The 12,522-nt window shown below is 36.9% G+C and overlaps 1 protein-coding gene across 1 annotated transcript in view; it reads left to right on the top strand.

Moving 5' to 3' along the window:
- Positions 1–12,522, top strand: part of LOC129241509 (collagen alpha-1(XV) chain-like) — a 227,317-nt gene that overhangs the window by 179,409 nt on the left and 35,386 nt on the right. Inside the window, exon 10 of the mRNA XM_054877885.1 lies at positions 1,176–1,355. Within this exon, the coding sequence (XP_054733860.1) occupies positions 1,176–1,355 (180 nt within the window). The remainder of the gene's footprint in view (positions 1–1,175; positions 1,356–12,522) is intronic.

Here is a 12,522-nt window from a genome sequence, read left to right as displayed (position 1 = left end):
GTATCGAGATCTTCACATTCTCTGTGACATTCGCAGCTGTCACTATTTAATAGGTTCGAGAAGTGTTCCCTCCATAATTTAAGAATACTCTGGTCGGTTACCAAATCTCCGTCTTTGTTCCTACAGGAAAACGCCCCGGTAGGCCGCCGAACTTTCTGGTAGAATTTTCGGGCGTTGTTCCTATTGGCCAGCATCTTAAGCTCCTCGCACTCACATATTTCGGCCTCTCGTTTCTTTTTTCGAATAATACGTTTATCTTCCTTTCTTAGCTCTCAGTACCGATCCCACATGGCTCGCGTTGCGTCCGATCGCAGCGTGGCTCTATAGGCAGCATATTTTCTTTTGGCGGCAGCATGACATTCCTCGTCGTACCATCTGTTTTTAACGGGGTCGCCGGAATCCGATTTCTTCTTCGGCGGCAGTACGTAGAGAACGAGACATGTTGCTCCATTGCTCGTGCATGCTGGTTTGTTGGGCAGTGGTCTCTGAGAGCAGGAGGTGGAGTCGAGAGGCGAATCTTTTGGCTGTCTGTTGTGTTTGCAGCTTTTCGATGTCGAACATTCTTTGTGTAGTTAGCTGTACGCTTTTTGCTGTACAGAGGCGTGTGCGTAATTTGGCTGCAGCAAGTTAATGATCCGAGTCAATGTTGGGTCCTTGGATCGTACGTACATCTAAAACACTGGAAGCCTGTCTTCCATTTATAACAACATGATCGATTTGGTTTCGCGTTTTCGCTAATCCCGGGAGTTGTGAGCTGCTTGAACCATATGCAGAAGAATCGTCCTGGCCACTGCCAAGGGAATGGCGATCAGTAACTTTCCTCACTTTCGTGGACTTCTACATATGGAACCATCCTCCATCCATCCTCCGGGGAGCGATCACTCTAAGAAAAACACGATCATGACCACAAGAGGGCTCGAACTCACACTTAATATTTATTCGAAAGTAGAAAAGTTTCTGACCTATTTTTTAAATTTTTAAAGTTTATTTATCTCGCAAATATATTTCATATAAATTGGCTTTACTAATTACAGAAATATCACAAAAAAAACATTAGCTTGTAGAAACACTTATAAAATTTTTTAACTGGCGAACATTTTACAAGTAGTTAAATACTTTGCAATCTTAAATATTCACATGCACTTACAGCTCTGTTCTATTTTCTCTATTTGCAGAGTGCAAAATCTTGACTCGATTGTACGTGTCGCTGACCGCGATTTGCCGGTGGTCAATACCAGAGGCGACGTCCTTTTCAATTCGTGGAAAGGCATCTTCAATGGCCAAGGTGGCTTCTTCTCGCAGGCGCCGCGCATTTACAGTTTTAGCGGCAAAAACGTTCTAACGGATCCATTGTGGTGAGTAGCCCCTGTGAAGTCACTTATGAAAATACAAATTTTACCATATACCTACACATAGCATACGCCTCCGATTCCTCCTTCACCTACTCTTTATATGCGGATCTGTTTATGTTCCATTTTTTCCTTTCCTTTGCATACTCCATATTGCCACCGACGTCAGATTGTGGTTGTGATTATTTATGTAGCACACCATATCTGTCAACAACATAGTATAAGCCTTATGTTGAAAGAAAAAACAACAATTATTCTATATAAACGCGAAACGTGCGACTGATACGTAAAGATAAGGTCTGCAGCATGCGCGCTCTCAGATCGCAGTTTATTGTTGCTTGCTTTAGCAACATTGTTCGAGGGACCTACAGTTTTAACGAAACTTAAAATTTAAAAAGAAATAATATGAATGAATTTTTAGCGATTTTTATTAGTGATACGAATTTTTGAGGGGCCAATACCAATAATGGAATTTTACAAAGAATACATTTGTGGCACCTTTTAACTCTCTAAGATCTTTTTAACAGAAAATTTGAGATACTTCTCAAATAAAGGGCGAAAAGACCCTCTATTGGTGGCAGTATCGGATTCAGCTATTTAATGAAAAAAATGCTCTTGAAATTTTATTTTATATGGCTGAAGATTATATTTAGCTCAAATTGACACTTTAAATAACAAAACAGTAATTAATTTTTATATTCTAATGCTAAAATCGTAAAATATGGTTATTTGCGCCAAGTAAGCGCAGCATCTTCTAGAGCTGAGTCGCAGCATTAAGCAATTGTACTCTAGCCACTATCGTTGGCGAAGCAGCTAGGCCAATTTTTGTTAAAGAAAATATTGACTTTTATCCGCATTCAAAAATTGTATAAGTACTGGAGTTTCATAAAAAATTATCAAAAAAGAGTAAAGAAATATTCGGCCAAAGTTCGGTCCAATACGGCTTTAACCAAATCGAATTTTTGGGGACGAACTCGGTCGAAGCCGAAAGCAAAGTTCAATCGTGATCCAAAATAATAAGAATTTAACCAACTCACTCATATATTCCAGCTATAAATAACGGTTTAGAAACCTAATCTGTAAAGACTTTCGCTACTTGCAAGCAATTAATAGCAAACTAGTTCTTATTTTCCACTTTTTCACACTTCTAACCAAGTCAATACAAGATATTACGATTTTTACTTGGCGATGACCTAAAATATATCAATTTGCTCTTAGCACTAACACTTCAATGGCATTTATTTCAAATGCAAAATTTTACTTTTCGTTAACAGAAAAAATATGTAAAGATGTGAGCTGGAGAAAAACTTGAATTTACTTCACAAATAGAAAAATAAGCCTAACAGGAGTCAAATAATTGCAGCTACAAGTGCAATCAATGCAACAAATTGAAGTTAAGTGATCACATATGTAATTACTTTATATGGTAGGCTAGCCATCAAACCACAAGGTGTCAAAATACATTATATTTGTGCATAGTTACTACAAGAATGTGTGCATTAGGGTGGTCATGATTTGTATGAGGGGGAAAAGACATTTGCTTTTTGCCGAACATTTTCTACAAATGTACGGTTATCAAAAGCAGCAACTAAATATAAAATTCTTGAGGTTCAGAGGTTTTGATTAGAGTCTCAAAAAAACAAATAGTCCCTACTAATCTCAGAATAAGATTCACATAACTTTTAGATGTACATACGTATATTCAAATGTGTATTACGAATTAGTGAAAAAATTTAGCCATATGCGAGTAATTTTGGTTGTTACTTAATAGAGGATTTGCCAGGGAGAGAGGCGAACGAAATCAGGCAAAAGGTTTAAAGTGAGGCTCGTTGAAAATAATCAGTCTTTCAATCAGTCAACAGACCAACACAATATTAGTTTTTGCTGACCTCTGTTGTAAGCAAAACGCTGTCATAACTCAACAAAGCAACTGATTCCTTCAAAACTGATGAGAGTCTATTTACGGTTAGATGTTGGCCACACTTTCTGTTCTCTCTCCATCTCGGAGAAATGCCGCTCCAGCGATGCAATTGTATGCAAAAGCACTAGTTGCAATGTTTTAGTAGTTCACTTCCATTGTGAAAAAAATTCAGAAAGTGTGGCAAGATCAGACCGTTAACCGGTTGTCAGCGAATTCGGCTGACGTCAACGCGGTCAAGACATCTGAATTTGTGTTGGTGATATACGATGTTACTGTGTTGCCCCCTGAACAACGACTGATTGGACGAGTGATTAAGTGTGAATGAGTGGCGTGGCAGCCATCTATCATCTTTGGTTCACTTCACTGATTCTCTGTTTCGCTTCGACTATAAAATACCATAAAATCGTTATTTATCTCACCACTCTGACCATCAATAAAGTTTCGAAATCGTAAAGATCTAACGCTTCGATTGCAATGTTTTTTTTTTTTAAGTTGTGCTTTAGAAAAATACTTAATTTTCATTCATTATGTTGAAGTTCAAAGTTTTATCGTTAACCGATTGAATTAATCATTCATTCAGAGTTTGATTAAAAAGTAATAAGCCTTCCCGCGCGGAACGTCTGCCAAGCGATCAACCGAACCGGCTGGTAGGGGAAAATGATCGTTGGACCTTCCCCTTCCACTAAAAGCCGGTCCCAGTTCGCTGGCAACAGCGGTGCAGTCAACACCCCTCCGCGCGTGAAAGCTTCTTTAAAAGTGTGTTAGGATTTTGCAGTGGCGAAAATGTAGCGAACGTTTGAGCAACGTTACTCGATCAAATTTTGCGTAAAGCTAAACAAAACGAGTACCGAAACCATTGGCTACTCAAGGAGGCTTACGGGGACCAATCTCTGTCCAGTGCCCAGGTAAAACGGTGGCACAAGTCGTTCAAAGAAGGCCGGGAGGACGTCGAAGACGAAAAGCGATCTGGAAGGCCTTCGACGACGTAAACAGACGAAGATGTGAACCGAGTTCGAGCATTTTTAAACATTGACCATAGTGCTAGTCTACGTGAGATCAGTGAAGAGTTAAATTTAACTTATTACAATGTGCGGGGAATCGTGCGGGAAGCGTTTCGGCTCCATCGAGGCGAGCCGAATTGAAGGCGATTCCGGCGGATGAGTTTAAAAAATGTTTCCTACAGTGGAAGGACCGCTACTAGCGGTGTATTGACGCTAAAAAAAAATAAGGCTCATTACTTTTCAATCAAACCCTGTATTTAGTAGTTTTTTTTGAGTTGTTTCATGCATACTACCACAGGGTATCCCGAACAATATCAACAATTTCACCGAGAAACGGCGCTTACCCTAATGATACTGCTTTGTATATTTATCTGCTTCGAAATGGTGTTATGTAATATAACACAGGCAAGTAACAAAGTTAAGCTTATAAAATTGTATGTCGTTCAGATATTGCCTGGCATCACTTAATCCCACAGCAGCATGTTGTTGTTGCGACTATTTAGACACTTAAAGATAAACAAATGTAAGCACGTATAATGAATGCTGTGTGGTATGTAATTGAAACATAAATTCAAAAGCATGCAGATTTTAAGATGCTCGCAGATGGAAGTTTTGTACTTGCAAAAATGTATTTGTTGTGTGTGTATGCCCATACCTAAATTTACAATATACCATATGTAGGCATACGGGTGTAAATATTATATTTGACTATGCATTTGTTAACTACATTGAAGCCAAGCGCCACTCACATGACTACCTGACTTGCAAACAAATATGTCAAGGCTGGCAAGCTCATGTAACTAATACAATTACATATCATACAACGGCAAGTGATGAAATTTCATAAATGCCGAGCATGGAAATAGTTTTGGAAAATAAATTAAAATTCTCTATACTATTTACTTAATAAGTGGCATAGACGTTTACGTAACGGGTTTTTCAATAGGAGCATACGAATTTTGTGCTCGCACATTAGCGACATTTAGAAATTCTTATAAATTAGTACCCAAATTATGAGTCGTGTAATTCAGCCATAATATTTGTCTAACTTGGCAGGCTATGTTTTATATCTAACGGCTAATACTAACTGCACAATCTACAATGGGTCAGAAGCTTAAGATTTTGGGCAAAAATATAATTTTCAAACAGTTTTTTAATGAGGTTCATATTATATAATTCTCTATAATTTTGTACACAAATATTCATGGAAAACAATTCTGTGACTTCTTAAATATTACAATAATTTAATATATTCTAGCTTTCATTGATTGGTTATCCAATTATATTTTTTTATGCTAACCTTTAATATTATAATGAGTGGTCTTTTTTCGTTTGCATGTAACAAAAAATATATCATTAGATAACACTGTTTATTAATATAAACTAAGTTACACCTAATAAACGAAGTTTTTATATATGATTTCAACGATGACTATGTTCAAATGGAACCCTTCCTTACCTTCCTCTATCAAATTAACAAAATAATAGACCGAATTACTTCTCGAACTATGAACTTTAACTACTTTATGCGCCTACTTTATGGGGTCGAAAACAACTTCTACTATTCCAGCGTCGACGCATGAATACTAGTCTACTTATATAAAGGGAATGTGATAAAAAGCTGAAATTGTGCACAAACTTTTTTAACGTTCTAAAAGTTGTTTCAAAAGTCTCATAAAATCTCATGTCCGCTTCATAAAATATTAAAGGTCAAAAGTCATGAAAACTAGGTTTTCACAAATATCCCGCTTTCTAAGGCACTTTCGATACATTAATTCAGTATTAATTTTTGATATTTTAATGTATTAAACATTTTAGAAATAGACCGTTGAAACTGGCTTCGCTCCCTGATACAAGGTCAACCATTGTTTTTCAAAATACAGTTATTTCCTATGCTACGTGTGGCTGATTCTTTGTAATATTTACTTATTCCAAATCGTTTAGCTGCAACGCATTTCATGCGAAACGCTTATTTATATCGTTTTGAAAATTTTTTTAAACTGAATTCTTTATTGCGATCTGTTTTTTTCAATTACATATTAAAAATATTAATTAATCGCTTATTTCATTTTTTTTTTTGGAAACAGCGAAAAAATAAATTTAATGTTGCAAGTAGAAAAATGGACAATGCAATAATTTGATGAAAGTTTTCCATTATCCTTATTAGGATTGCCAGGATTAATATTTTCTTTTTTTACCTGTGGGCAAAAAGTAAGGTGAATTTGGTTGTAAAATGAAAAATCTTTATTTACATGCATTATTTACAAACATGCCAAATAGTCCATTTCCTGTATAGCCATCAGCACCTTCTTCGATTCAGCTTTTATCTCCTCGATCGACACGAATCGCGTTCCCCGGAGTGGTCTCTTGAGTTTTGGGAATAACCAGAAGTCACATGGACCCAAATCAGGCGAATACGGTGGTTGCGGAACGATATGCGTGGAATTTTTGGCGAAATGGTCACGAAAAACGAGTGCAGTGTGAGACGGTGCATTATCGTGATGCAAAAACCAAGAGTTGTTGGCCCATAATTCTGGTCTTTTTAGACGAATTGCTTCACGTAAACGAAGCATAACGCTCAAATAATATTCCTTATTAACAGTTTGGCCAGATGGAAGGAATTCAAAGTGCACCACACCACGAAAATCGAAAAAAACTGTCATCATGACCTTTATTTTTGAACGACTTTGACGTGCTCTTTTCGGTCTGGCCTCGCCTTTAGCACGATATTCGCTTGATTGGTCGGTTGTTTCAGGGTCGCAAGCATAAATCCAAGTCTCATCTCCCGTAATGATGCATTTGCGCTTGTCCTGACAGTCTGAAAGCATTGTTTAACACACATCAACGCGACGACTTTTTTCCAAGAAATTGAGAGTTTTCGGTACCAAACGAGATTTGACTTTTCGTTGGCCCAAATGGTTTTTCAAAATGGTTTTCACAGATCCTTCTGATATTCCGATCATATCAGTAAGGTCTTTAACAGTCAACCGACGATTTTTGAGCACTAACTCCTTCACTTTATTGACGTGTTGGTCATATGTTGACGTCGATGGTCGTCCGGAGCGCTCCAAGTCATCAACACGTTCTCGACCCTCTTTGAAGTCTTTGTACCACTTATAAACATTTTTCTGCGACATTGTCGAATCACCAAATGCCTTCTGCATGCTAAACGTTTCCGCAGCCGAAATTTCATTCCGCAAACAAAATTTGATGGCACTTCTCTGCTCAATCAAATCAGACATTGTAAAAATCGAAAAATGCACTCTTGGTCGTTTAGTAAACACAAGCCTAAATATATTACTGATAATGACATTCACATGAAAGTTGGCCCAGATGTTATTAACAGTGCTGCCAAGTCATGAAAAGAATAACTAGAGCGAAATTTTAATCCCGCAAACTTTGACAAATAAATTCACCTTACTTTTTGCCCACAGTAGTAGATCTTCTGTAGAAGAGTAAGAAAGACAGAGCTAACGCGCGGTCTGCGCATGCCTGCACTCTCCGAGTTACTCTTACTGATTTCAGGAGTCTACGACTTACTCTTTCGAATTCGAATTTGCTCGGGCACGCGGCACTGCAGTACGAATAGAAGGCTAAAACGTTTTCAGGGTAGTTGCATTCTCACTTTGTATAGTCTTTACACATGCGTAGATACTACAAGTCTCATACACGCAAATTTACTCTATTCAATGTTCATATAAGATGAAATAATTTTCATATAAGATGTAATTTTGTTAATTACAATAAAATAATCAAAACTTATATTTGGAAATTATTTTACGGAACAAAATTTTGGCAAATAAAGAAGGAATTTATCATTACCATAATTTCATTTATAAAATTTTATCGATTAAAGTACAATTCACAACAAAAATGAACTAAAAAAAACCAAACTGGAACTTTACATCTCGTTTTGATTGTGTCAATATAATCCACGGTCTCCTTTTTCTGTGCTGAGAGTATCTATTCTGTGTCAAGGCCAATGCTGGCCTTTTTTTGGACATATAGTCGGTAAAGAAGAAATTAAATATAACACAATTAAATCGGACTATAAATCACTGACTAAATGAAAACAATAATTTTCATTCAGAAAAACAAGATTCGACCTTCAATCAATGATCTATATGGGAAAAAGTATGTAACATATTGATTATGTCAGTATATTTTGTTGTTACCTCTCCGTTTCAGGATTGGGGTAGCCGTTTCTCAGGCTCCCTCCACGAAACAAGTTCTTCATCCCGATTACTTCTTTATCACGGCCGATAACTGCATAGCTTTAGACTCACAGTCGATAAGAAAGGAATTAAATATAACACGAATATATCGAATCATTAATTCACTGACTGCAATGATAACAATAACTTTCATTCATAATAAAAAATAGTTTAAAAAAAAACTAAAAAACACGCTTTTATTGCTAATCGAAATAAAAAGTAGAAAATAAAAAATAGTTTAAAATAACTAAAAAAAAAACACTTTTATTGCCGATCGAACTAAAAAGTAGAAAATAAATTTTAATGACAAAGAGACCTATAATGAAGTAATAGCAAATCGACCGATCAGTCATAGTCAACTACCTCAGAACAGAGTTATAACAAAAATTAAGATACAAATAGAATAATTCAAATTAGAGTTAAAACCGTGGGATGCATTTTGCTTCACTTTCATAACCCTCTGTGCATAGGTAGTTGCCAATAGAATGATTGTAATATTTACTATATCAAGCATCCCACGATTTTAACTCTAATTTGAATTATTCTATTTGTTCGCCTTATAGCAAAAAAAGGACTTGGACTTAAGCCTTATAAACTAAAAAAATGCCAACTGCTCACGGATGAAAACAAGAAAGTAAGACTCGAAAGATGTCGCTCGCTTCAACGTCGGGTTGCAGGTACGGGCTGGGAAAAAATCGTCTTTACGGATGAGAAGCTGTTTACTGTTGAACAAGGTCACAATCATCAAAACAACAGAAATTGGTCTACAGAAGTCCCTGGGCCTTCGTTCATTGTTGAACATCGTAAAAATCTGCGATCTGTCATGGTGTGGGGTAGAATTTGCGCCAGTGGCAAAACTCCTCTAATTTTCATAGACCAAGGAGTCAAAATCAATGAAGAAGTTTACCGTGAAGGCATATTAGAAGCAGTTGTTCTTCCCTGGTCCCAGCAGCACTTTGGTGACGATGAGTGGACGTTTCAACAAGACTCGACACCATCTCACAGAGCAAAAACAACCCAAGAGTGGTGCAAAGCCAATTTCCCCTCTTTCATTCCTTCCCAAGAATGGGCACCCTACTCATCGGATCTGAATCCGCTAGATTTCAGCGTATGATCGATTTTGGAAGCAATGGCCAGTGCAACACGCCACAAAACTTTGGAGTCCCTGAAGCAAGCGTTGCGTCGAGAGTGGGATCGCCTAACGGTAGACTACCTACGGCCTATAGCCCAAATTTTTTTGAAACCTTTGAGGTTGTGTATTCGTGCTAAAGGTGGCCACTTCGAAACTGGCTGAATATAATATTACTCAAACATTGTCTATTAAAATTTTACGATTTGTTTTGCTCTACTACCAATGATAAATTTTTTTCATTAAAAAATTTTGTATACACTTATTTTTTGTCACCCTGTAATTTTAATTTAAGCCTATAGACCGCATTTGCATGTTTGATGTAAGGTTTAGTGAAATAAAATGCTTTACTTGAATTTTTCAGATATAATTGTTTGCATTTTCCCTATGACGTCATTTAGCTACATACTGTACATACATACATTTGTCTACCATATATATATATGTGGTGTATTTGTAAATATCACCAACGAAGTATGTGTAACCTTCATATTACAAAGTCGACAGCTGGCAGATATTTATAGAAATTTTAGAGTAACTTGCCCGCCCTTGTGAGAATATTCATCATTAGTATTTGCTAGTACTTCATATTCACATAAAGAAACTAATTTGATCAAATTTAATGCATAACTTTGCTTTGACATATGTTTGCCCATTTATGTGAATGTCAACCGATGGCACAAGAAAACACTTCGGAATCCTAAGTAGCAGGAAAGATCACAGATGTGAATTTTGAATATTACATTGTAATTATTTCCTATATAACTAAATGAATTCACGTTTATGTTGTATATATTAAATATTCTTCATCGGAGATGTAAGAAGATTTTATTGAAGAAAGTCCATACGTGTGTAACCAATTAAAGTTTAGTAAGTTAATTGATATTTTTGAAGGTGGCGCAAAATATACTTTTAATACTCGTAAATAAAAGCAAAATAGTTTTGATTAGTGGAAATCTTTATTTTGATGCTCCATTGCTTGTCTGTATGCGGCAGCTGTCTAGTTGACAAATGTCAAATATTGTTTACAAAAATTATAAATGTTCCGATAAGGTGATTAATTTTGAGCCGCCTATGATGTGAAGCATTTTGTTACAAACTGAATATCGGGTCAGTGGCAGTACAAAAAAAATTTAAAAGCTCACCCTATATATAGAGTTAAAGTTAAAAAGATTTTGGCACTATAAACAAATAAATATATATTTTTTTATTTCTAAAAACCACCCGAAATTCTTTTATTGTAATAACTTGGTTATTTGTTATCCGATTTTCAAAAACGTTATGTCATTGGAAGGATTAAAAACGCGACTTATGGTTTCTAACTTACTTACTTACGTGACGGTACAACCGTGTGTCAGTTTTGGCCGAATCCAAAACAGCGCCAGCTGTTTCTGTCCTCCGTTCGCTGGTTTGAGTTAGAAATCTACTGTGCTGACGGGTCCTGCAGCTGTTGGTCCTTTCAACAGAGATCTGATCTTTCTCTTCTTCGACTTTCTTTTTGAGGTGCTGTGTCGCAGATTCGCCTTGCTGGAGTTTCTTCGTTCATACATGGCCAAGCCAGCTCTTAACTATGTCCACGTTTCTATATATCATGCTTGATACTCCTCACCAACGCGGAGGGCAATGAAAGATGTTACGGAGAATTTTTTTTCGAAGGCTCCCAAAACTTTCTCATCTGCTGTTGCAGTCGTATATGCTTCTGCGACATATATCAGAACGGGAATGATGAGCGTTTTGTATAGTGTCAGTTTGGTCCTTCCAGAGAGCGCTCTACTTCTTAATTTAAAATCTACAAGAATTATTCTACGTTTGATCTCTTATTTTTGTTGTTGACGCTGGTACCAAGGTAGACAAAGTCCTTCACAACTTTGAATCATTGGTTGCCAACACTGATACATTGTCCAAGACGCGAGGACTCTTTGTGTATTGACAGAAGGCACTTTTTTTGGCCTCATTCACCGCATGACCCACATTGCTCGCTTCTCTCTTTACGCATAGCATCGTTAAGCCGAGTTGGTTTCGCCGATAATGTCAAGAAGTTGGAATTTCGTTTTGTATCGAATGATTCCGGAGGTTACTATGAGTTCTGACGGAGCTTGTGGTAATGCTCTACGTCTACTTACGCAGCCATATTACTTTTGCGAGGAAACCAAACTCAGACATAACGGCATAAAGGTGATTTCTATCTGTGCTAGCAAAGACGGTTTTAAAACCAATGAAGCGAAGGTGTATGCCGAGTTGCATATTGTGAAGATACGACATATTGTGGACTTACCAGGTTTGAAGCGCAATCCGTTTGTTGAGATGAGATTCATTCTCTCATATAATACGCTCGACAGGACTTACATATATGCGTCTTTAAGCAAACTTATCCTGCGGTAACTTGAGCAGATCCCAGGACCACACTTCTCAGATGATCGTTATTTTGACAACTAGATTGAAGTCTTCAGCTATTTCTTTTGATTTATGCGAAAGGAAGGGGTGAAAATATCTTTAAAAAATACGTTTTATGTTTCCTCACCCTGAACTTTCTCAAAATAATGGTGTGATTGGCACTTTTGTCCCCAGAATGGTGTTTAGCATACCAAAACGAAAACGAGTGCCATATATGTACAAAACAACAAAAAAATAAGAAACAAGTGTAACTGTTATCAGGTATGGAACTAGAGACATTTGGGTTTAGTTAATTTGATGGCTTCTAAGCATTGAAACTAGAATCTTTCTACCCTTATCAAATAAACCAAATTTACTTATCCAATTAAGTGACTTACTAGGGGGGTTCAAAAAGTACCCGTGCTAGAAATGAAGACACCAAACATTGTCCCTTTTTAGAAAGATACACTTCTCCCAACGCTCCGGCCTTTTTTTAGCCCCACAAAAAATCAGGTTCGACAACTAAAATACGCGT

The sequence above is a fragment of the Anastrepha obliqua genome, chromosome 3, assembly GCF_027943255.1.
Source record: "Anastrepha obliqua isolate idAnaObli1 chromosome 3, idAnaObli1_1.0, whole genome shotgun sequence".
Taxonomy (NCBI): Eukaryota; Metazoa; Arthropoda; class Insecta; order Diptera; family Tephritidae; genus Anastrepha; species Anastrepha obliqua.
This window is presented reverse-complemented; position numbering and strand designations above follow the sequence as displayed.